At 49.1% G+C, this 24,604-nt stretch overlaps 9 protein-coding genes across 9 annotated transcripts; 6 read left to right on the top strand and 3 right to left on the bottom strand.

Moving 5' to 3' along the window:
• Nucleotides 1-862: 862 nt before the first annotated feature.
• EI90DRAFT_3020460 (uncharacterized protein) lies at nt 863-2,520 on the top strand (the record flags this gene model as incomplete). Its single annotated transcript, XM_039057508.1, has 7 exons — nt 863-887; nt 1,132-1,152; nt 1,229-1,356; nt 1,513-1,516; nt 1,700-1,863; nt 2,062-2,366; nt 2,445-2,520. The coding sequence occupies 7 exons, from the start codon at nt 863-865 to the stop codon at nt 2,518-2,520; spliced, it is 723 nt and encodes a 240-aa protein (XP_038910538.1).
• An 835-nt stretch (nt 2,521-3,355) lies between these two features.
• EI90DRAFT_2938897 (alpha,alpha-trehalose-phosphate synthase t) lies at nt 3,356-5,327 on the bottom strand (the record flags this gene model as incomplete). The annotated part of the gene is made up of 6 exons (XM_039055211.1): nt 3,356-3,538; nt 3,606-3,803; nt 3,884-4,111; nt 4,200-4,367; nt 4,427-4,634; nt 4,693-5,327. The coding sequence occupies 6 exons, from the start codon at nt 5,325-5,327 to the stop codon at nt 3,356-3,358; spliced, it is 1,620 nt and encodes a 539-aa protein (XP_038910537.1).
• A 2,261-nt stretch (nt 5,328-7,588) lies between these two features.
• On the top strand, nt 7,589-8,489 carry EI90DRAFT_3080440 (uncharacterized protein; the record flags this gene model as incomplete). Its single annotated transcript, XM_039061881.1, has 8 exons — nt 7,589-7,621; nt 7,675-7,691; nt 7,743-7,795; nt 7,863-7,904; nt 7,965-8,000; nt 8,069-8,138; nt 8,214-8,267; nt 8,342-8,489. Coding segments are annotated over 8 exons (374 nt in total), but the record flags the coding sequence as incomplete, so codon positions are not given.
• Nucleotides 8,490-10,309: 1,820 nt separating this feature from the next.
• Nucleotides 10,310-12,383, top strand: EI90DRAFT_3292827 (uncharacterized protein). The gene is made up of 9 exons (XM_039067353.1): nt 10,310-10,596; nt 10,661-10,693; nt 10,755-10,771; nt 10,832-10,881; nt 10,950-11,087; nt 11,142-11,211; nt 11,272-11,400; nt 11,464-11,495; nt 11,578-12,383. The coding sequence occupies exons 1-9, from the start codon at nt 10,456-10,458 to the stop codon at nt 12,045-12,047; spliced, it is 1,080 nt and encodes a 359-aa protein (XP_038910535.1). The 5' UTR covers nt 10,310-10,455; the 3' UTR covers nt 12,048-12,383.
• Nucleotides 12,384-13,218: 835 nt separating this feature from the next.
• Nucleotides 13,219-14,845, top strand: EI90DRAFT_3080431 (uncharacterized protein; the record flags this gene model as incomplete). The annotated part of the gene is made up of 11 exons (XM_039061880.1): nt 13,219-13,394; nt 13,475-13,507; nt 13,573-13,589; nt 13,642-13,691; nt 13,746-13,790; nt 13,842-13,883; nt 13,935-14,004; nt 14,054-14,182; nt 14,246-14,277; nt 14,340-14,602; nt 14,624-14,845. Exons 1-11 carry the CDS (start codon nt 13,266-13,268, stop codon nt 14,843-14,845), a joined length of 1,032 nt encoding a protein of 343 aa, XP_038910534.1. The 5' UTR covers nt 13,219-13,265.
• Nucleotides 14,846-15,456: 611 nt separating this feature from the next.
• EI90DRAFT_3080423 (thioredoxin-like protein) lies at nt 15,457-17,303 on the bottom strand. Its single transcript, XM_039061879.1, has 4 exons — nt 16,759-17,303; nt 16,563-16,673; nt 16,284-16,505; nt 15,457-16,225 (listed from the first exon to the last, which is right to left on the bottom strand). The coding sequence occupies exons 1-4, from the start codon at nt 16,815-16,817 to the stop codon at nt 15,472-15,474; spliced, it is 1,146 nt and encodes a 381-aa protein (XP_038910533.1). The 5' UTR covers nt 16,818-17,303; the 3' UTR covers nt 15,457-15,471.
• An 88-nt stretch (nt 17,304-17,391) lies between these two features.
• EI90DRAFT_3131879 (uncharacterized protein) lies at nt 17,392-20,502 on the top strand (the record flags this gene model as incomplete). Its single annotated transcript, XM_039064429.1, has 3 exons — nt 17,392-17,720; nt 17,778-19,306; nt 19,862-20,502. 3 exons carry the CDS (start codon nt 17,392-17,394, stop codon nt 20,500-20,502), a joined length of 2,499 nt encoding a protein of 832 aa, XP_038910532.1.
• Nucleotides 20,279-21,731, top strand: EI90DRAFT_2595711 (uncharacterized protein). The gene is made up of 2 exons (XM_039053291.1): nt 20,279-20,311; nt 20,379-21,731. Exon 2 carries the CDS (start codon nt 20,567-20,569, stop codon nt 21,644-21,646), a length of 1,080 nt encoding a protein of 359 aa, XP_038910531.1. The 5' UTR covers nt 20,279-20,311; nt 20,379-20,566; the 3' UTR covers nt 21,647-21,731.
• Nucleotides 21,732-22,573: 842 nt separating this feature from the next.
• On the bottom strand, nt 22,574-23,963 carry EI90DRAFT_3080418 (uncharacterized protein; the record flags this gene model as incomplete). Its single annotated transcript, XM_039061878.1, has 1 exon — nt 22,574-23,963. A coding segment is annotated over exon 1 (1,055 nt), but the record flags the coding sequence as incomplete, so codon positions are not given.
• Nucleotides 23,964-24,604: the final 641 nt, after the last annotated feature.

The raw sequence follows: 24,604 nt of genomic DNA, 5'->3' as shown, positions 1-24,604 counted from the left end.
AATTTTTTCAGTACGAATATTAGCAATCCCTCGCAAATGAGTTTTTTTCTTCGCTTCCAGACACGCACCCTCGTCACCGATGGGCCGAAAAGTTCTCGTAGAGTACATGCAATACGCGTTTTCTTCCCTGCTCCGGAAGGTCCATAGAAAAGAAGATGAGGAAATTCACCCGTCGCCGCCTATTTTACGCGTCCGGATCGCGTCAGCATCTTTGCGCCCCTCAACGGAAAGGAAAAGGCGCTAACTAGCGAAGCGAGCCGCGAGGAGAGCTCCTTATGATATGTAAGTGTGTCTAACGTTTGCGGACGATGCTAGGGAGAGCGAGATAAAGGGAAACTGAGGCGTAGAGAACAGACACGCAATGTGCGCTGACCTTGTCAACCCAGAGCGACATGATGATCGTATTGGTGCTTGTTTACAAGCTGCTCGGATCGGAGCCAACCTTATCTCGCCTACTGTGTAATTTTAGACTTCAACCGGTGCCTGCTCTTCAGTGGGCCTGGGTTTCTCCAGGGGAGGCCTATGCATTATTCGGCACGAATTTAAACAGTGCAGTGCATGTAATATAAGCCGATAGATTGAGACGTACTTAACTAATTTTTCTAAGAATATGTCGCATAGTGCTCGAACTCATGGCGCCGGGTGCTATTAATACGCAGTGCACAACTGCCTTGCCGTCATCTTCCTTGCATAGCCGAGCGCTTGTAGTGTATAATCTACAGTTTTCTCGCAATAATAATTATCAGCCCTTTCCCACCTCTACATCTACTTGGGTTCGCTCATAACGTACAAACTCATTACTTGATCGCCTCAGCCCAACACGATAGACAAACAGTGCTTTCGATAGTTCACTCAGACAATGATGACGCCTATCATCGTTGTCGTCGGTGCGGGAGTTGTCGGCTTATCCACAGCCATCCGAAATTCAAGAAAGGATTCCAAGCGCTAAAGTTTATATCGTCGCAGAGGTTCTACCTGGGGATCCAAAGTCAATCAAGTATATACGAGTTTGTGGGCTGTAAAGTGAATGTTCACGTCAACTATTCCTGCTCGTGTCTTGACAAATGTAACTAATCCATCAATATATCGACTTGCTGCTGTGAACACAGGGCGCTCATCATGTCTCTCTAGCTGAAAACGAGGGCCAACTTAGTTCGTGAACGGTGGTTTCTCCACTTTTTTGTTTCTCAATCTCCATCTAGGGTTGGACAGTAAAAACGTTCCGAAGAATGTGGGAAATGTCGGAGGGCGGGCATCCAGCGGAACATTGCTTTCTACGACTTCAAACAGACGGAGTATTACTCTGACAAACGGAACAATGAAGGGAGTACAGACCGTCTGCATTTTATGCCGGATGTAAGTACGAAGTCTGATCGTCTGTATTGATGTCCTCTTATGCGCAACTCGCACTGGATCGATAAACCGATAAGTACCGGGTCCTCAAGGATTCTGAGCTGATCGAAGGGAGTCTTTCTGGTGTGGAATTCACTACGCTAACCATCGACACTCCAGTATAGTGAGTGATTTGTTGCCACCCTTCCGCCATCGCGCACACAACTGTCATTATAGCCTCCCATACCTCCTCTCTCGGTTTGAATCTGCAGGAGGAACCGTCATTCGGGCCTCGATCTCCGCTCTTTCTTCCCTTCTCACCGGCACGCTCGTTCCAGAAAACCTTCGGCAATCATCTCTTGTCCAGGTCTTGGAGCGGCAACCATCAAAGGGATCGAGGATCCGGATGTTTATCCCATAAGAGGCCAGACCGTCCTTGTCAGGACACCTTGGGTTAGGTTTGGGAGGACACTTAGTGAACCAGGGGTTGATGGCATTTGGACATATATCATTCCTAGGAGAAGCGGTGATGTACGTGCAAGTTTCCTTCCTTCGAAATGTTTCCATCGAGTTTTGATCTTCATCTTTCTACGTGACTGACATGATTTGGGTTGGGACGCGGGCCGGGTGGTTTCGACGATTTTTGATCTCAAAATGGTACATACTGAATTTTTCCAAAACACAGGTGATTTTGGGAGGAGTGAAGCAAGTGAATGACTTCCGGCCGAGCCACTCAAAGAAATAACGGAGGATATCCTTAGGAGATGTTTGGAACTTTGTCCAGAGTTGGTGACGGGCTCTCCTGAGTTCAAGTCATCTACCAGCGGCCCTGAGGCTGAAGGGGGAGGAACGCCACGCAAGGTGACGGTGGATGATCTGAGACCATTTATAATCGAGGAAGGCTGTGGACTTCGTCCTGCAAGGAAAGGAGGCATTCGCTTTGAAGTGGACTGGCTGTCTGCAGCTGAGAGTACCGAGTCGGGCGCAGATGAGAATGGCCGGAGTGGGAAAATTCCAGTCATTCATCATTACGGGTACGTCCATGAAACCCTTGGGATTCGCTAGCAGCGGGGGAGGGGGGGCTCCCAATTAACTTTGAAATGGTGTAACAGGCATGGTGGCTTTGGATATCAATCGTCCTGGGGTAGTGCGGAAAAGGCTGTTGATTTGTTGCAGACTGTCTTGTAAAATGAGCTCCCCAGCTTGCAGTTAGTTCATTGGAGAAGCGCTTCCAGTCATTTTCGCGCGTCGTGCTTGCCGTTCCCCTGGCCTGATTCGCAGCGATGCAATATGTGATATATGTAGTCAGAGAGATCAGAATGAATGTTTCCGTTTCATCAATGCCCATGCACGCCTCAGTGTGTCGATGAAATCGCTGCACAAGCTTAGTATTTTCTGAGGACGAAGAGCTCCCGAACAGCCTTAGCTAGCCTATGCCATGATTGAATGGGTTATATTATAGAGCAGTCGACTCCCAGCTTCCCATGCACAATGACATTCTGTTTTTGCAGTTGCCACGTATCTGGGTTCCCCGCTAGTAGTTAGTGTTAACTTGTTTCCGCTACTATACTCGGCGCGCAGCGGATCCGGCGCGGGCGAATTCTTCTGATCTCAGCTCGGGTCAAGAGTTGCATGCATGGAAGCGTGAATCGCGCGAACTAGTACTTACTACCATGAGTGGGCACCGGGCACATTTTTGAGGCACGTTCATAGTAATTAAATACCAGCAGAAGAATTATTGCATTGCGGAACGTGTATGGATGTGTGATCAAGACGAAGTATTGAACATGCGATGCGTACGAAACCATCCCTGCCGTACCTTACACTATTGCATCTAGAATTACTACAGGAATATTTGTCTTTCCCTTTTTTCTTTTTTGTTGGGTTGATAAAACAACGAAGTGATAACAAGGCCACCACGAAGTTAGAAATACAACTGCAATCAGGGCAGGAGCACAACGGAATCTCTAATATTTGCATTGTTGAGCGTGTGTGTCGTTGTCGTCGTTGTGCACGCGCGAACCTAGACGGCAGTGGCACCATGCTCTAACTTCTGGCCTTCGTGTTCGGGATCTGCTTCGCCATTGGGGACAAAGAATGTTTCAGCTTTCGGGTGAACGTGTGTCGAGGTGTCAATCAGTTGAACCCGCGAAAGCTCTTTTACGAAAGAGGTTCCCCAATAAGCAGATGAGTATTTCGAGATGTACTAGGAGAACGGACGTTCTTAGCAACCAATACCTGATTTGAGAGAAAAGATTTTTTGACTGGTTCACCTTGAATAGCTTCTTCTGATTCTCCCTCCGTGTTTCGGGAGATACGGTGACAGCCTCATAGATAGCATCTGCAACCTGCTGGCTGTCCCAAGGATTGACAACCAGACTTCCGTGCAAGCTCTGAGCAGCACCCGCAAACTCGCTCAGGATCATGACACCCTGACGCTTCTGCTGACAAGCAATGTACTCATACGAAACCTATCCCGGCCAACACCCACACCTCAACAAACAGGCGCAAGGAAAGGAAGGGGGGAAGAGCAATTGCGGGGGGGACATACCAAGTTCATGCCGTCTCGAGTGCTTGAAACGAGACACACGTCACTAACTGCATATAATGCGCAAAGTTCGTTGAATGGTAAGCTCTTGTGCATGAAATGTATGGGCATAAAGTCCACAGTTCCAAAGCGACCGTTGATCCGGCCGACGAGCTCGTTCACGGTCGACCGCAAATTTTGATATTCTTCCACATCTTGTCGTGAAGGAACGGCGAGTTGAATCAGGACGATCTATGTTCCGGTTTGGGCAGAAATAAATATTGTGAGGTTCGCCGGTAAAGAAGATACCCCCCCAAACAAAGTGCTTCTCGAGTCTCACCTTTCCGATCCATTCTGGATGTTGGGTTAGAAACACCTCCAGGGCATGCATCTTTTGGGGTACACCCTTGATGTAATCCAGCCTGTCGACTCCAACAATAAGCTTAACGCCGTCGAACCGCTTCTCCAGGGCTGCAATTCGCGCTTTGACTTCAGACCTTTCCACACCCTGTATGGAAACGAAATGAGGAATGTTTCACATGCAGATGGATTGCATCATGAACGCACATCTACGAATTGTTGAGGATCAATCCCAATTGGGAACGTGCCGACCTGAGCGTATCTCCCAGCTATCTCGACGCCGTTGGGCATGGTGGGTAGACTAAGAATTCGGGTGCAGGATGAAAGGAAATGGCGGGCATAGTCGTAGGTGTGGAACCCAATGAGATCTGAGTAAAGAGTACCGAGCAGAATTTCTCGTCGTACAGGAAGGATCCTATTTAGGAACACGGAGTGAATAAAAAAAGGGACAATAGTAGCTTCGCCGAACTTACCGATAAATTTCGCTACTTGGGAATGGGGTGTGCAAGAAGAAACCGATTTTTATTGAATGCACATCCTCCGAGTCGACTTCATCCTGAATATCAGATTCTCCTAATCGATCCGTGATACCCTCAATCTCCTTCCTCGTATACTCGTCTGCTCCAGGGATCATCCCTCGCAAGAGCATTGGTAAGACCATGAGGTGATAGTCCTGAACCCAGACCATATCTCCTGTACGAAGGTGTTTCCGAATCGCCTTGGCAAAGTACAAGTTGGCTTGCTGGTACGCAAGCCAGTTCTCCTCGTCAAAGTTCATCTCTCCCGGATGGTAGTGAAATAGAGGCCAAAGAATCGAGTTGGAGAAGCCGTTATAGTGACGATCTGCGAGCTCATCCCCGAGGTACACTGCCTGACAAGAGTATTCCTCCATGAGACGTTTGTCTACGATAGCTCTGTCTTTCTCTGGAATGAAGAACCCTGGCCATCCGATCCACGTGAAAGCCATGTACTTCTTGCAGCCTGATAGCGCCGAGACAAGACCACCCGAGGACATCTTGAAATGATAATCACCGGCGGCATCCTTGCTGATGGTCACAGGAAGACGATTGCTGACGACAATGAGACGTTTTGAATCACCAAAATCCATGGTGGTGGCGGAGGCTGATTCGGTGAGTTCTTGGGGAGGGGAGTCTGATGACATGGCAAGTACTTAAGGCTTATGAGCTATATCGATGCGGAGGATCACGGATCTTTGAGGGCGAAGGATGTTTGGGTGAGGGCAGCTTAAGGAAACAATCTTGGGAGAAGTGAATGAGGTATAAATGCTGAGACTATTGCCAAACTCGGCAAATGGGCTCGGAGATGTGAGCGCTGGGAGGTTAACTCTGATTTGAAGGTGTTTAGTGCTTCAACGTCGATGAAATAATGCGTTCAGACTGGGTGATGGGCCCTGTGTAGCGACCTTAGCGTGACGGAGGAAGGATGGAGCAGGAGAACGTGCGAGTTTCACGACGTCACCGAGTGGCGTGTTAATTTGTTCGGATGCAAATTTGGCCGTTGAAGCTCAGAAGTCCAAAACCCCAAACGGGAAACCAGCGGGGTTTGACGGGTCACGTTCGCGATGCTTGATTCGCCATTGAGCTTCTACACGGTTTTCCTGGTTCGCCAGGCTATATGAAAAGTTCAGGAGTTGAACGTCTAGGCTCTAATTCTCGAACCCAGTTCCCATATACGTGCGGAGTCCTGGTATTTGGTCCGCCGATATGCATAAGCAGGCAGGTGACCTGCCCCTCTTTAACCCGCCGACGCGAGGAGATATAATCCCTCACAAGCAACCCCTCAAGGTCACTTGGTACATGATTAGAACTCAAGTAGTATCCGTAAAGCGTATCTTTGTCGTGACGCTCCGTTTACATTTAATTTATATGTAGCCGTTGTTGGCCACTACCGCACTACGGCCAGTACTGTTGATCAAGGTGATCGGTTTACTTAACAACGCTTTTTTCCCCTTTCATGGCCGGGCTGCGTTCCCTTTATCATTCTAGTTTGGTTGAACGTCCTGCAGTACTACACTGATGGCAACCAAGGATTATGCAGCAGAGTGATGCGACCCAGGTGAAGTGAATCGCACAGGAGTTCTCGATCACAAGATATGGCACGTGTAAATGACCTTCGAGGGTCTCCTCATCAAGAACTGAGACTTGAATTGCACAGCAACGGCTGTGTTACTTGGCTTGGAGATAATGTCCGATGTCGGCACACTATCGGCATCCTTGCTGGTAAGATGTGAAATTGCCACTTGCTTGATGTCGTCTCTTGAGTTTGGATTCACACGAATATGCTCGGTGGGAGTGCATTCCAAAGTACTCGGCGGTTGCAACGTCGTGACGAGATTACTGAGATTAAGCAATCGAACGTTAGAACTCATCGTGATGCAGAGCAATCGCAAGATCGAGATCGAGCTGCAGGGGTTCGATTCTTGAAAATGACAAAGTAGTATGGAAGACATACCTCTCATCGCGACATCCGAGGATCACAAGTACCGATCACCTCATGTACGCCACCGCGGTGCAGAATGACACAGCCGTTGCCCCTATGAGTATAGAGCGAGCCGAGCGAAGCACCGGGGTTAGCCGAAATCATTGTATCCGTTGTTCTCCAATGTATGCATGTAGATCAATCAGCATCAGAGCCAAGAGGGAACGTTGAAAGACTGTCACCATAGTGAAACGAGTTCAAGGTTGCAAAGGTTGTTCCAACAATTACAGTACATAGTAACAATAAGTAATTCGATGCGCCTGTTTCTGTACAAATTCACATCCGACGGTTTAACCTAGTCATGGTCGACTCCGACATTACTCACTTAAGTTTACATAGAACGGATTATTGATAATGCGGGAGAAATTAAGCGCCCGGGCACAGTTCGTTCGCCTCCATGCCGCTTTATGTAAATGAAATGTGTTCCTGAGGTGAAAGCAGTGCACGCGCATGTTTCCAGATGTATTCTGAAAAGGGAAAACTCGTGGTTGGTTTCGGTTCCCCTTGAGTTCTCTTCTTCTGAACTTGAGTTCGTTCTCTTCCTTTTTTTTCTCCGTTACTCCTTGCTCGACAGCGCTTAAGGATTCACACATTCTCTCCTTAAATAAAGGCCATTGGTACTTCAAGTTTTCTCCCTTCTCCCCCTCCCTTCCCCACATTCTCATACCTTCTTCTGTTAACTTGCAGACTCGTGAAAGACCCTCCTCTCACCTATGGCACGCAACTTCCGTTCAACTATCTTTTCCATTATTCTCCTGTGCTTGTTGAGAGTTGAGAAGACTTTTGCTCAAAGCGTGAGTAGCAATGCTGTCCTGGCAACGTCCCTACCGCACTCATTTACTGATTCACTGATTCGTTCCTTTGTTCTAGTCCAACGTTACCTGTCTCCCTTCTTATAGCTGGGTGAGTAGCAAAGAAAAGGGTTTCGTAATGAGTGATTGACGTCGTGCCCTTAGGCATCAAACAGCAAAAGGTGCTTTCGTTTCCCCGCTTGACCCCTCCATGAGTTGAACCTTTCCCTCAGCCAAAACCCATGTATCGTCGCTGCAATCCTGCAGACAGTCTGCAATGATGGGGGTAAGGCGCCCGAATATTTGCCTCCATATCAATGCTTGAAATTTACGTATTTGACTGGGATTCTTAGTTTTCACTGTCAACAGCCTTCCTGATGGCTATCACTACATCGGTATGTGCCGGCAGCATCCAGCCCTGTTTGTTTAGCGTGTTTACTGACTTGCTTTGAAAGGCCCAAGGCAGAATGATCCGTCCACTCAAAATGTTTGTAAGTACCCGGTCTCCATCAGCACTCAATTCATTCGTTCACACCTCCCGGGTTGGGGGGACCTAAAGGCATCTGTAGCACGCCCGTATACGAGCTTATGTCCGCGTGCGCCGATTGCCAGAATAGGACATTCATAAGGTTAGCCCCCCCGATGCGTTTCCTCGTGGTCGTGTTGGATTTTTCGTGCTGATTTTTTGGTTGAAAACAAAACAGTTGGTCTGCTTGGAGTCTATATTGTACAAACTTCCCCGGTATCCAGGAAGGGATGTAAGTCGCATAATCCTTTGGACTCCGAACATTCAAAGGCAACAATCCTAACGTTCCGGTGTCACTTCTATTAGCTATAATTCTTCGATCCCACGGTCAACAGCGATTCCTCAGTGGGCGTTCGAAAAGCCTTCGCAAAATAATGACCTGTAATCATCCGTTTCTGGTGCCCTGTTGACTGATCAAGGCTGACATTGGTATGGTTCTTCAGATACAACAGCACCCTTGCGAAGCAAATTGGGGGTGAGTCAAGTGTTTGACATCCCGTTCTGCAGGTTTTTAATCCTTTTTTAAAAATTTTGCAGACTCTCCGGAAAGCACATTCGTACCATCGTCCACGGAATTCAGTAGTAGTACCTTGGCGGGAACCACAACTGGGACACCGACCCTTTCAACGAGCTTCTCGCTTCCCTTTACTGTTTCGACAAGTACACCCGCAGGGAGTGGCGGGGAAGCAAGACGAACGTAGCAGCCATAGCTGGGGGTGTTGGTGGAGGCGTGGTGGGTATCGCGCTAATAGCTGGTCTAGCGTACCTCCTTCTCCGTAACCGCGGACCTCCTGAGGCCAGGCCCGATCCAAATGCCTATCAGGGCACCCTCAACAACACTACCGACACTACTTTCAATGGCGACCCAGCCTTCAACGGTGCTCCGACCTACAACCAGCGCGCACCGGGTTTCATAACCCCACCCATGCAGGGGCTCAATGAAGGCCCAATCTTTCCGGGTCCCAACCAGGGCGTGACTATACCAATGCGGGAGCCCTATTCCAACATGGGTGTAATGGGCTTCGTGCCTCCACCCGTGCAGGAGCAACCTCAGTTGGCGCATCACCAGCCTCAGATGGCCCCATTGTACACTGGGGGGACCGGCCGATGAGTTTAAATACGGCCCAGAACTCCCCTTCATATACTGGGGACGTCCAATCGTTCCCACCAACTGAGTCTACGTGAGTTGCTTTTCGATTCTGTGACGAAAAGGAGTGGGAAATTGAAACCACCATTGACGTTGTTTGTAGTGGTCAATATCCTGATCCGAATTATTCCGTTGGGCATGGTGCGTATCCGCACTCACCACAAGCTGAACACCAGCCGCAGTTCCCGCGTCCAGGAGGGTACAATTACGTCCCAGAAGTTTGAAATGTTATGTATATGTATGCATTCTTTCTGTCTCTACAATTTACTGTCTCCATTTCTCGAATCTCGTTCAGATCACTTATTTCCCCTTCCTACTCTAAATCCCTTTGTTTTTCTTCTCTTTTAGTGTGGAAAGAATATTATGTTGTGTTGCTTGGGCTTTCTGATCATTGAAAACCCATATATTTTCTATGCAACTTTGTGGGAATGTTTGAACCACTTGCAACAAACTCGTTCGATCTTTGTATGTGTTTCTTGCCTATCACTCTTTTCTTTCTTTCTTTCTTTCTTCCTTCATCGTACGCGGTGCTTTTGCTTTTAATTTTCCTCCCGGTTTTACATGGACAGCTATTGGGTAAACTCGACATTCTCTCCTTAAGGTATAATCGTCTGCTATCAGACATGGCCCGAGACGCGTGAACATTACTGTATATCTACGCATGACAAATGCAGTTCCTCGGGGTCGGGCAACAGCCCTTTTCAGCGATCTGAAGACAAGTTGTTTGGACGTCGTCCCCCGACCCACGTGCGCGCTCTCTCAGGCACACGACAGATTGAATAATGGGCAGTGCCAATATGATTATGTAGTAGTCAAACTGAGCTGGACTGTTATGAAGCTTTGATTATGTAATCAGGGCGATTTGGTGGACGACTTTAATCAATATCGGAGGTATTATGTAATGAGATTGTTCACCTCCCTCGACTCATCAATGCGGCTTGGTCGTTGAGTTGATACTTTTTGCAATATTCTAGGCCAATGATCAACTTAACAGCAGGGTGTCATTCGAGGAAAGAGTCGCCAGAGCAAAGTGGAAGTTGTCGTTGGGTTTTCCGGATCCGATTAAAAGGCTGTGCGCACAATTGAAATGCGCCCTTTGGAGTTAAATACATAAGCCAGGGTTCAATAACATGGGGGCCAAGAAAAGACGGCTAACCCCCCCCTTTCCGTCTTCGTAAGCTTGGTGGATTCCAACGTTTTCCGGGAATTCGTGCTGTCTTTTCGTTCCCGGGTTCGTGTTCCAGTAAAAAAAAAAAAACACCACACCTGGAGGATGCCGTCTTCTCAATCGCGAGTGACCCGTTCGTTGCCCACACCTTGGCCTCGTGTCACAATGGATTCAATTTTCCGTCAAGCGCTTCTTTTCTCTGCGCTTTTCCTAGCGTTTGGAGGGGACAAAGTGTTAGCGCAAACTGTACGTCCTTCCGAGAATGACCTCTAGCTCGAGATTTTGAGAGATGGTTGATGTTATCCTGCAGACGAATGTCACTTGTCTCCCTAGCTTTGATTGGGTAAGTGGGACATCGAGCTAGGTCTGTTCCAGGGCCACTTAAAGATGCTTCACTTCTCTAGGCGTTGAATAGCGCCAAGTGAGTCACCTACCGTCAGTTGTTCCGTGGTCGCCTTTATGCAAATGTAATGATTATCAGAGAAAACCCGTGCAAGGTTGCGTCAGAACTCCAAGCAGTGTGTGGTGGAGGTAAGGATTGGATTTGGAGCTCGTTATTATTCGCTTTTTTTTGCATCTACTGACTTCACCACAATTAGGATGGACTGTGACCTCCCTCCCGCCGAACTATCACTATATCGGTGAGAGCGTAACACCCATTCACCCGAACTTTTATGTGCTCAGCAGACAAACCAAAGGCCCGGTAAAGGGTAGTGATACAAATGGTCCAAACTATTGTATGTGCTTGTCTTGAATCCGTTTCACTCGGAATCTCAAATTTTTTTCATTAGGTACTTGCACCTCCATTGTGTACGAGCTAATGTCGGCGTGTGGGGCTTGCCAGAATCGGACATTTATATCGTATGTCCGATCAACCACACAAGTGCTAACGATGATTCTTATCATATGCACTTAACTCAGCTATCCGGCTTGGACGGTTGACTGCGGTAACATCTCGACTGTGGAGGGCGTGTACACACCGTCGTTGATTCCTTCTGGTGCTCTTGTGCCCCGCTGGGCTTATCTCAAGCCTTCTAGCTACGGTGGACTGTGAGTTTATACTTTTGTCTAATCATAAAACATAATTTTTTTTTCTAATGTTGACATTAACAGATTCAACCTCGAAGTTGCGAAGCAGATTGGTGGTATGTTGCATTCATAATTTTTTGCCGCATTTCTTTCCTTTCCTTTTGGGAACGCAGCTTATTATACCTTCATTCCCGATAGATCTACCTGAAAGTTCTCAGTTATTCTCATCGAGCACGACATCATCCGGCGGTCTCACGACAGCCTCTACCCCTTCAACCTCCACAAATTCCATCACCACCTCATCTACCACAAACAACAATCCAACGACGACGACGACGACAACGACGACAACGACGACAACGACAACGACTCGATCTGGGGGAAGTTCGAACACCGGCCCAATTGTTGGGGGCGCGGTTGGGGGTGTGGTTGGTCTTGGCCTGGTTGCAGTGCTTGCAGTATGGGTCCTTAAGAGACGGTCAGGCAAGCCCCCCAGTCAAAACCTTGCAGTTTCAGGTCCTTCATTGAATGATGGCTCCACGCGACCCCTGAGCATGGCTACCGCTCCACAGCCTGCGTTCCAGGAACCGTACTTTGTGACACCGACTAATCATCACCCCCCATATAATATCCAGAATCCCGGATATAGTGGCGCCCCTGAACCATAGTTTTCTCTCCAGCTTTCCATCTCGCAGCTGAAGAAGGCCTCCCCCCTCTTGTGTAATGAACGCCCCCCTGCCATTTTCCTATTTTCATCATTTTGTTTTATCATCCATCCTCAAACCTCTTCAACCTTGATTTTATTATTCATCTAGTCTGCACGCGGGGGCGAGGGTGCCCCCATCGTTGGATGCTCAATTTATATATATAACACATTTCTTGCGCGTTGTACTGTGCAGATTTTTTTCACATTTTGCCTCTAGGGACTTTTTGCATGGTTTCATCATGTGTTGTGTTGTTGTGAGCTCCCAAAATACACATACTGGTGGTGCCTTCATGACTGTATTTGTGATATGCTTTAGTCCCAAGTGACTACATCGATCGAAATCTGAGGACCCCAGCCTCTACAGAAGATAGAGGAACTTGCGGCTGTGTGAAAACCAGCTCGGTAGCGAGGCTCGATCGCAACGCCCCTTGGGATAAATACCCAACCAGGCTCTACTTTTCTATGAGACTCCTCCGTGTCAGTCGCCTTTTGCGGCCCGTCCATTTCCGGCTTTTGGATCCGGTGCTCCACATATTGGCCGTGCGTTTTCCCGCGCCCCCCCCCAACACAACTTTGGGGGATAAACACTAGCTTGCCTTTCTGACAGGGTGTCAGGCCCGCGTTCTGAGGACGAGGCTGGAATCCGGTTTCAGAACTGAGGGTGTCGCGAATCTCAGCATCAGCTAGCACCATCGTGGCTCTCAGAATTGAAGCGCATCTTCTCCCACATCGGCGGACGGGGATCAGCTATGGACGTGGGCTGAACAGTGTTCCACCCAGTACATCTTCAGTCAGATTCCAGCATAGCTCTCCACTTGCAAACATACGTGCTATTTTTAGTGAAGTCACGCCGCTTCCTACAAAATTAAAATTCAGTCGTAGTTCCTGTTGGTAATCTCGTACTTGCTTGTCAAGTTTCAAACAGACGGGGAACCTGCAAGTTGCAGACTTGTGAATGAATCATCTGCCTTATGGAATTCTATGATATCGAAAGTGCTGTAGTTGCGAGGTTTTGACCTTAGAACAAACAGTACATATACAAGCTAGACAAATAGACAAATAAACTCGGCCAAAGGGGAAGTTGTGTTGAGGTTCACGGGACTACTGCAAACGCTGCTCTCAAGTTTCCTCGACCTCCTGCTCTGAGCTTGGATATCGAACTGTGCTAATCACGCGAAGAATGCCGTGTTTCCGGTCACAAAATGCACAAGGGTTCATTTCATCCCTTGTAATTGCCTTGATTATTCGCCAAGCTTGTCTCTTCGAGCTTTTCCTAGGTTTAGGGGTCGATAAAGTATTGGCTCAAGAGGTGCGTGCCTCTGGAAGGTGGCTTTGTTTTTAAACCTTCGAGGAAAGCTAAGCGTGTGGGTCCACCTGGGATTGTTGTAGACCAGTGTGACTTGTCCCTACGACTTTCAGTGGGTGAATCACATATGGGCCTGCAACGTTCGTTAAGTTGCGCAACTGATCCTCTTTTGTTTCTTCAGGCTTTCAATTCCCAAGGGTAAGCCGATAACACGTATCACTGGCTGCAGCGCTCACGGTCCAATGACTAGAGGATCCCCTTGCAAAGTCGGCTCGGAACTTATTGCAGTGGGTACTGGAGGTGAGCTTTCCATTGATCCACGTCATGCACTGACATAGTCTTGATGATAATCAGGAAAATGGCTCGTGGGTCCGCTCCTTCCGGGATGGGAATACATCGGTATACGCAAATTCTGAGTTACGTAGCCTTGTGCTCACTGAGGGACACAAGGGCCATCGCCGAACAGTTCAGGGGGTTACTTCCCGAATGCTTGTGTGTGCTCCGACCCCCGGCAGTGGCTTGAATTCTGAAACTTACCCATAGGCACGTGTTCCTCCGTGGTATACCAGCTGATGGCGGCATGTGGATCATGCCAGAACCGCTCATACACGTCGTATGTGCATCGTGTTTACTTACTCTTCCATGTCTAACAGGTAATCTAGGTATCCCCTCTGGGGACGTTATTCCACTGGCATTGCGATTGCAGAGGGTGAATACCGACCATCGCTGATCCCCGCCGGAACCCTTATCCCTCAATGGGCCTACATTAAGCCCTCCGACTTTGATGGATCGTCAGTTCGCTATTTCCGATCAGAATTCATATCCTGATAGCTCGCTTTCCCCGTGATCCCTAGCTTCAACTTGGATGCAGCGAAGACAATTGGTGGTGCGTTTTCATTCTTGAAATCTTCATCGCGTATTCACGGGATCATTTGACTTAACTACTAGATGCACCCGAAAGCTCTCGCGTGTTTTCACTCAGTAGCACCACATCCAGCACAAGCAACACATTGACGACCATTACCATTACCTCAACTTCCACAGCTTCCAATAGTGCACATGGGAGCAGGGGCTCGAACACCGGTGCGATTGTAGGAGGCGTAGTTGGAGGCGTAGTTGCCCTTGCTGCCCTGATCGCAGTTGTTGCGATATGGATCTTCAAAAGGATGAGTTCAGACGGAGGCCCTGCTGTCCACTCGCAGGGACGTTCCGTATTACCCGTGGTAATGGAGAAAAACCACGAACACGCTCCTCTGTCGCCTGGATCCCTGGCCACCCACGATATTCAGCTCAAGGACATGATGCTTGACATGCGGCTTCGTCACCTTCCTCGTGGCCCCGCTGCGGGCTTGTGGAGGCGAGCCACTCTGAGTTGTAGCTCGGCAGCAACGGCCGAATTCGTAATCATCTCTCACCACTTGTGCATATCTCCAGTATTCATGGTGATCCAGTAACTCCAGATGTTCTAACAGCATGGATTTGTTATCGAAGCAATGACATATAGTTGATAAACTTACACCTTTCAATGCATGAGTCAATGCGACTTGAAGCCCATCTCAAAAACCCACCCCCGTGCACGGCAGGCCGTCTCGCAGTCGAACGTCACTTGTCTCTCCAGTTTTGATTGAGTACGTGGGACGTGGAGCTATGTCTGTTCCAGGGACGTTTAAAGATGCCTCCTCACTTCTCCAGGTGCCAAGTGAGTCACCCACTGTCAGTTGTCAGTCATCGCCTTTATGCAACTGTAATGATTATCAGAGAGAACCCGTGGAAGGTTGCGTCAGAACTCCAAGCAGTGTGTGGTGGGGTAGGGACTGGATTTGGATTCGTTATTCGCTTTTTGCATCTAGGATGGACTGTGACCCCCTCCCGCCCTATATTGGTGAGAGCGTAACATTGTCGTGTCACGCTTGAGGCTGAGGTTTGTCATTTCCCATATTTTTACATTACATTCTATCTCACATTGTATCTACCCAATTCCCTCATAGGTAGATCAATAAGTAGTTCTCATAGTTGTATCATGCTTGAGGCTGAGACGGACTATTCCATCATAGACCTTCCACAGCCCGCGACTATTTCGTCACAAAAAACGTGCAAGAAATTGTTGTCCCCAACTGTAGTACTTCTCAGTTTGCTCCTCGGGAACAGGCTCGGTCTTCAACTTGGGCTGTAACTTGCCAGCAACAAAATTCTTGACAAATTCACCGACGGTCTTGAAATTGACCTCAGTGGATTGATCCAATGGGTACTTGAGCTGACTTTTGATCTCTTGGATCACAAAGCTTGGCCACTTAGCCTCTGTGAGACCAAGAGATTTTGCGTGTTCAACGAATTTGATCGCATCAATCCAGACAAAGTTAACGACACCCTTTCGTTCTTTAGCAATGGGGCTGAGTTCCTTGATCAGCTCTTCCCGCTTAAGATCGGTTGGTTCAATGAAGATATAAGCAAGTGGGAGGCGAGATGTTGCAGAAAGGTGGTAGTTCTCTCCAGACATCTCGTCAATGAGAGGAACAGCATTGGATCTGATCCAGTCGGCTAGAGAAGCGATGTCGGTGGAGGCGATTTTCTCGGAAGGGAAGTCGTTGCGACCCTCATCGAACTTTTTGTAAAGAACGATAGCAGGTGGGGTGACGCCAGCCTCTTTGATGGCCACCTCATCGGTCGTTAAACCGAACAGGTAATCGTCACGGTAGGTCTCAGCAACGGAAGAGAAGGCAGGAATGGGGGCTTCTTCGGTAGAAGTAGCATACGCAAGCACAACGACCTTATCAGCGACCCTGAACTCTTCGAGATTCTCAGAGGCAACAGTCGAGACGGCCGGGAGAGATTGTCTGGAGTCCCTCATCAACAAACGAAAAACATAGGTGCGAAGGGCGCCAATGCACTCACTTGGTCATGTAACTGATGATGTCACCGGCTTGGCGAGGCCCTCTATATTCTGTCGGTTTCCCCTTTCTGTAGATCTTCAGCGTTGGGTAACCTAGTATATCACTTTCTGAGCAAAGGTCCGCCTGGTCAACGCAATCGACCTTCGCCAACGTGATGTTCTTCTCCTTCAAAGCTGTTGCAGCTTCCTCATAGTGAGGAGCGAGCGCTTTACAATGGCCACACCTAATTGATCAAAGCGTCCAAAATGAGCTTTGATGACGATGAGCAACCAAAACGTACCACGGCGCAAAGAACTCGACCAGTAAAGGGCCAGCTTTCTGCGTCTCAGCGCCAAAGTTAGCTGAAGTAAGGTCTATGACATCGCTGGGACCTTCGCCCGCCGCTACCCGCCTAAGTTCGGATCACGGAGACAATATTGTTAGTCAGCATGCCAGACAAGACGAAGGGTTGGTTGAGAGGAGCATTTACTGCATACCATGGAATGACAGCCCCAGCGATGAGCAGCAACGACTTGAAAAGGGAAAAGATGCGCATTTTTGAAGGAAAGGAGGGAATGGAGGGAACGTCTTTGCTTTATGTATATAAATGAACAGCCACATGCCATATGATTGATCGGCAAAAAGGCACGCTGAGCAGAAATCAAGCAGAAATTGCACAACCTATAAGACGAAATGGAGGACTAGCGATGTTGTCGCTCAGTCTGCTATGCGTGAACTGAGGAAAAGTCGTAATGTCCAAAAATTGGTGTTTTATAGTCAGGCGCTATCAATGCGCACTGACTTTAGCAACAACTGACCCAAAAAAGGGAAACAAAGTAGATCTTGGCGCCGCAAGACTTGACACCAACAACGTGATTGGCCTCAGCGTACGCTTGAATCCCAAGAAATCTAACAGCCTCTACAGTGGAATATAGAAGATAAAGGAACTTGTGACTGTGTGAAAACCAGCTAGGTAGCGAGCTCGATCAACGCCCCTTGGGATAAAAGCCAGGCTACCCTTCGCGAGTGATGTGAATGTGCCAAGCCAACGGAACCAAAGTTCCATCACGTGCCATGGAGTTCTATTTATATTATATAATCATGGAGTTTGAGTGCCAAATTCCAGCAGAATGACTTCCACGCGTCAAGCCACGGGGAGGAGAGCTGTCAATAAAGCTGTGTTATCCTCTGTCATCACGAAGGAGGTTGTTACCTCTGGAATACCTCAGACCGATGTTTCTCGTGCGGCCAAGTCAGCCCCTCCTCGTGTTTCGGGGGTTATTGCGCCCCAGGCGGGTCAGACTAATGCAGGTAGCTCACCTATCGCCCAGAGGCTACCTCGTTTGCCGAACAACCTGAAGTTCAAGAAAATCCCGAAGGAGACATCTTCGGAGAAACTCTCGGCGAGCGAGCTTGCTCGATGCCAGCAGCAGTGCTCCGAGTATTTGGTTTCCAAGGGGTGCGCATTCGCATATCGAATAACATTCATGCAAATTGTGTAACTCGTGATTATTAGGTTGCCAACGTTGCCACCAACGGAGACCCCCTTCCAAAATACAGTCCCCTCCCCATTAGTGGCCCCAACAGGTGGTGCTAGTCAATCTGGATCAAGAAGCATGGATGTCGTTGAAACTACACCTGGAAATCTCAGACAGTCTCCACCGCGAGGTTGCCACGTGCACTTACCCTGGCGTTCAAAGCGAGATCATTTGGCTGCTCGCCAGCCTTATCTTTGGGACCTGCAGCATCGGAAGCGTACGTCTCCAATACCTTCCCCAGGCCCAAGAAAGGTGTCTCATCTGCCCTCTTCTTCTCATGGATGTGGTGATCATTCTTCTCCTCGTGATGCGCCTTCCCCTTCTCGGTGGCCCACTTCTTCCCCTCCTTGGCCGCGTGCTCCCTCCCCCCATCAGCGCACTCCTTGCCCTCTTGAGGTCGCCCCACGCCCACCCCCTCCTTCTCGTGGGCCCACTCCCTCTTCTAAGAGGCCTGCCTCTCCTCGCCCACGCTCACCTTCCACCCCCCAGCAACATGCCCCTTTCCATCAGCGCCCATCAGTAACAAGTGTTGATGAAAAGACGGATGTGGATGCCCCATCGTCGCAACCACTACAAGAGCAACTAGGTGTAGGTGATTCCGGACCTGTATCTGTGAGTCGGGTTGGACCCTTTTCCGAACACGCTCGGGCGTGGTTTGCAAACTCTCCTGTTGTAGAACATATGTCGCCTGCCCCACCTACTCAATCCTGTCAGACTCTCCCCTACGCATCCTGGCATTGCTTAAGAACCCCCCTTGACAGTGTGCACTTCGAGTCGTTTGACAGAACGACTCTGAACACGTGGGCTAAGGGTCTCTTCAACATATCCGGAGTGTATGCCGTTACTCAGATCACGGCCACGAAAACATCTTCCAAGTATGGAAAATGGCACGTTGCGGTCTTGGCAAAACAACGCAGTGTTCTGGATGAAGTCCTTGCAGCTCTGTCAGCGGACAGTGAGCGCTACCATGCTGCGCTCCAGCACTCGGTAATAGTCCCGATCGATCCATTCTCCGGAAAGGAGGCTTTGAGATATATTTGGGATTCCCGCTTTGATTTACACTACATTGGGCTGGTATGGGAGGAGTTTGAGTGGGGACTCAAGCGGAATTGTTTTCTTGTTGATGCACCACCAGTTTTAACTAACGAAAACATCGGCGACGAGCTTCTTTACCACGCATGCGCTCCTCTGGCCCCAACGCATGATGAAATAGTTCCCAGGGATGCAATTCTAACTGCATTCGACTTTGGCCCTCACGTACTTCGGGCTTGGTACGATGGATTGCCATCTTACTTGAAGACGTATGATGTGACTCGATTTATTCTTGTTGCCCGTGCATATGACTCCGCCATTTTAAAAGGGAAGAAGGCATTCATGACCAACATTTGGCGGACAAAATCGGACATAGACAGAGCCATTCGGAACTTGATGCTGTATCTTCGCAATTCGGATGATGCTGTCCAGAGGGTATCGAAGGAGAAAACGGAGTCATTCCAGTACTTGAGGGGTCAACGAAAATGGCGACTCACAGTCGACCTTACTGTCACCGACTTTTGCCCTTATTTCCGGATCGAATAAGAGTACTTCCTATATTGTTCAACGATGAATCCTGTACATAAGCGCAATCAATTTGTGTCGAAATTTTTTTCGACCCTCCGGACGACACCGAACAGAAATCATTGGGTCGAGGTTAGGTGTCAGAAGTGACCGCTGACAACTCTCTTACAATCTTTACAGGTCAATTAAGAGGCAGTTGCAACTGTTAGTGATTGGTAGCCGTATTTACGACTTGAGATCTTCGGTCCTGTGCACTTCCAAGTAGCATCCTCACTTCACGTCATCCCTGATTGATCCATTGCCGTTTCTACGGCTTGAGGTTTTCAGGCTTGCGTGATTCTAAGCTTTAGAGCCCCTGTTCGACTGATAGTTGTTCTTTACGGCTTGAAGTCTTCAGGCCAACTCAAATTTTATTTGCCAATTAGAAGAGCCATCTTGGCGGCCGAAAGTCAACACTCCGATATCTGTGGCCTTGTCAGCCGTTGACTCGAGGTTTCACTCACAGGGGAAACTACCTCGAGTGGACGCATTGTTAAGCGCTCTGCCCGCTTGCGTGCGTCTCTGGAGGGTCCTGCCGGTGCAAACACGGCCCCTGCCTCTAACGAAACGGATGTTTCCCTGCCGCCTTCTTCTGTTGCTGGCGTGAAAACGGGTCCCCGCTCTAACAAAAAGGGTGCTGCCCCGTCACCATCTTCTGTCATCTGCAAGAACGCCTCGCCTTCTAACAAAAAAGGCGCTGCCTCGCCGGCATCTTCTGTCACCAGCAAGAAAACCGCCTCCCGCTCCACCAAAAAGAGAGTTGCCCCGCCGGCATTTTCTGTTGTCCCGCCGGTTGTCCAATCATCATCACCTACCGCTCCACTATCAACGTCTATTACCCTTCCACCAGATCCCCAGCCCGCACAGCCAGCAATAGCTGAATCGAGCTCGTCAGTTCAGGTTGTTGATTCACTACGTAGGTGGAGGCCATCATCTTCAAAGGAGCCGTCTCCCAATCAAGCCTTCGATTCTCTCCCTAGCAGCCCAGGGACCTCGGTGCCGGACTCCCCTCGCCTGCCTCCTCGCCACAGGGGGTCGGGCATGAAGCAAGGGGAGGTGACTCGCGACCTCGGCTCCCGAGGCAGGAGCCCTCCCCCGTTATTCTAGAAGAGCCTCTGGCAATTAACGTAGCGCCAGAACTGCAGCAACCACATCCAGATGAAGATAAGGCATGTGCGATGTCACCAAGGTCGATCTTGGATTTGCTCTCTGCTCCAGTGCCCTCCAGGGCACCCACACCCTACCCGATGATTTGGCAGGTACGAACGCGGTTGACTTGTCTGGCCTCATACTGATGGAGAATGATGATAATGAGGGGGCTGAAAACAATGTGGGGGACACTGAGGGAGGAGACTCCACTTCGGCACGGGTAGTCGAGTTGCGCGGTGGTCCGTTGACTCCCAGTCAACGTGAAATTATACATGATCTGATGGAGCGGCATGTCAAAACTCTGACAAGATATGCGTGCGAGTGGAACAAGTCCCCGGAGACTTTGCTGAAGGCGGCCCACTACATGGTCACTACGAAAAGTCGTCGACAGAATGGGAACAGTTGGAATGCCTTCGAGTGTCTTCACAAACGAGGCGACATTTGCCTCAGGCGCCAGCAACCCGATTCATCTCTCCCTCGTACACCAGAGGGCACTGAAGCGGAGATCCGCAATGAATATGAGAGCCAAATCAGGAGTCTTGGTGGCAAGACATCACCCGAATGGAAAGAGCGGGCAGCGAAAATAACGGAGCAACACAGTGAAGTCACCAAAAGCGTCGTTAGCCAGCTTGCCTCCGACCCTCACATTCAGGCTCGGAATATGGCCTTCTATCGTGACCGCATCAAGAAGGATATGACCTGGGCTGCGTTATGTGGGATCCACATGGCACTTGTTATGGTCTCAGCCACGGACCATCCTGCCACACAGAAGCACAATGGTGTGTCGACGAACACGGCAGCAATGGAGGCTTGGTTTCAATCCATCTGTAAATCCAACACCATTCTTTTTGACAACATTCGGACGTTCGTCACACAACGTGATGGGAAAAATGCCGATGGGGAGTTTGTTCCACCCCCAACGCCCTGTTCTCGTGACGACTGCCGGACTGCCTCACGCGCCCATCTTGCCAACCAACTGCTTGCCTTTGTTGTGGGCAATAATCCCTTGAACGGGCAGTTTCCTTGGGGCATGCTTCCGAAAAAGCTTCTCGATGCCGGCCGCTGCCTCACCCAGTGCCCGGATGATGCGGAATTCGACTAAATGGTGTCCCAGCAGACTCCAGTCCCCTTTGGATGCGGGACCTTTGCTTTCCCTGGGGTTTTGATGGAGCCTCGGCACTCTGCAACATCCTTTGGCCAGGGGATGGTTACCTACAACCCTGAGACTTCAATGACGCTTGCAGCAAGCTTCGGCCTCCTTTGGTCCAGAGATGTTCACTCCCGACCTGCTGTTACAAAATCAATCTACGTTGTTCCCTGTGGGGTTCCATGAGCAGACAGGCTCTAATGGACTCTTTGACACCGCCCTCGCAAATCTTGGTGATCCCTCTACACCGAGTTTCCCTGACGCTTCTGGTTTGTTTACCGGGCCATCTGCCCCCTCTGCCTCCCATTCGAACTGGACCGCCAATTTTGGTTATGAGGCACTGTCGTTATTCGTTGTAGTTATACTCCATTCCTCATTTCTCAATGCACTCTTCGCATTTCTTGAATTTTGCACATCTTAATTTCTTCACGTACTCTTCACAAACCACATTGCATGATTGTATATACCGCTTAGGGAAAGAATGTGTGGGGGGTAAATAGTGGGTAAATATAAGGGGTGGCTTGATGTTACCTCTCGTAATCAGTTGGTTATCAGCCAGGTATGAGGGGAAAAAAAAGTCGCAGAGCCGCGTCGTCGAGCAACGGTTCACGCCACACCACTCCCCCCATCGGCCGACCATGACCGTAGCCTCATAACTCGGTACTCGAGAGCGATTGGCTACATTGGGTTGATCCGCTGATCCGCCACAAAAGATGGCACGGGCACGATGACGTCGTGTCAAGTATATAATAATGTACAGTCAACGCCGCAAAGGCCAGTTTTTTTTCCCATGGGCCGGTCAAGGCTGCTTATTCACAAGCAACAACAGCAGGGGGTTTGTCATCATGACATCCCACGCACGACATAGTAATAAATAATTTTGACCGGGACAACCGTTCCGACTGCCCCCCCGCACCGCAACCATTGGTCTACATAGAGGTCGTTCAACTATAATGCATGCGTACTTGGCCAGGATGCAACACAACGCGTAATAGACGCACGTTAGGTTCAAGTGATCCATACATGGTGACAATCATGGCAGTTGTGTGTTGCAAGTTCGGTCCATGGAAAAGATGCAAATCGATCAAAGTTAAACGCCTAGCTAGGTGAATCGACAGAGGAGAGCACGGAAAGAGATGATACAACATGAACAAAAGAGCTTGAAAAAAAAAAGACATGAATCAGTACCGCCGTAAAATATCCTCTTTCACAGTCCACTTTTCAAAGGGATCTGCGATAGAGGTCCTAGTATGTCTCATCCGCCAGCCTAGCTTTGCTGCCTCTTCACTCAGCATGTCATGGATATACACGAAGCCGTCACAACGGAATTCGGCATGGAGAAGCGAGGGACTGGCACGCGCGCAGCCATCCGACATGTCATCGAGCCAACCCACAATCCCCTCATCGAAGTAATCCTCGGTCGGGTCACGCTCGGCCGGGTCCACTAGTAACACGCTGACTTCCCAGGAGAGCGTTTGAAGGTATTTTAACGATTTCACAACGCCAAATAAAGAGCTGGTAGGGCATTTTTGGTCGAAAGGGGACCAGCAGAGCCGAACTAGAATAGAGCCGAATTGGATCGTCAAATCGGCGAGGAAGGTGAATGTCTTGATTACTTGATAGGATGGTGGGATTTCGCTATCCGATCCATGGTCCTCTCTAATGGTCAAGCTGCGAAGTGACAATGCAGAATCCTTGAGCGATTCCAGATCGTGAGGTTGACGCGGCCAATCTAAAGTGTCGTCCAGGAATTCCACAGAGGCGAGCGTTGTACATCCTCGTGCAAGGTGCAGCGGCACATCCACCATACGGAGCTTTGATAAGGAAGGGAGTGGAATCGCAGGAGGAATGAAATTGAAATTGTTTATGGAATGCAAGTTGACGTCCGTAAGGTTTGGAAATTTCGAATCCATAACCAATCTCTGCACATCGGAACAATGGAGCTGCTTCAAAGATGGCATGTCCGACAGGGATAATGTGTCAACACCTCCGACAAAAAGATATTCCAATGCACGCAGAGTGGACGACATGTTGTCAGGAAAGCGGATATGCCCACATCCGAGTTCAACCCTCACAGATTTGAGTGAGGGTATTGGGGGCATCTCGAAATTTCTGGCACGATATATCGCCAAGTGCCGAAGCTTAGGTTGTGAGGTCAAGAAACCACCCCACTTTGATCGTGTGATATCGTCATATATAGATAACGTAATGGTCTCCAGCTGACATTGTGCTGAGGTCCACATGGTGGGGAAGCTGCCCAGATCCTTGCCCTCACCGAACAGAGTCAACTCGATGAGATGTGAGAATTTGGTGAAGATACCTATAAGTCGTTCGAGAGACTCTTGCACCTTGTCCTCAGGTACATCGCGGGAAGTACTAACCCAGAGGTTCAGACGCTTCACGACAGACACCGAAGTAGTGTTCATGAACTGATCGAGCCTTTCGAAATCTTCCCGGTCACGTAATGCAGAAAATTTGAAGCCCCGGAAGAGGAGATATGCGCAAACACGCCGAACGTTGCGACTTGTGAGACTCATGCCATCGCGCAAGGTATCGAAGTCAAGAAACGTGAGTATGTGATGCGCAACCTCGTATGGAAGTCCAAGAAAATGAACTGGCTTTGTGAGATCCTTATCGATCACGCATGTTAATATATATATATATATGACGTTGAGGTTGTTGCAAACTGCATTTGCGCTCACCTGTGCCCCATCTATCTGGTTGGTAACTTCGTTATAACGCCCGTCGGACGATAGGGATAGGCCCAAGACTCTTTTGTCTTGGGCTGAGTGCCCTTCCATACATATCAGTACCACCAACTATGTGGCCACTACAATGTACATACCCATCTTATCGTGATCGTGTTGTTGAGAGTAAGAATATTCGAATTCACGGCAATGTCCATTGCATTTG

The sequence above is a fragment of the Cantharellus anzutake genome (genome assembly GCF_015039405.1).
Source record: "Cantharellus anzutake strain C23 chromosome Unknown EI90scaffold_81, whole genome shotgun sequence".
In the NCBI taxonomy this organism is placed as follows: domain Eukaryota; kingdom Fungi; phylum Basidiomycota; class Agaricomycetes; order Cantharellales; family Hydnaceae; genus Cantharellus; species Cantharellus anzutake.
This window is presented reverse-complemented; position numbering and strand designations above follow the sequence as displayed.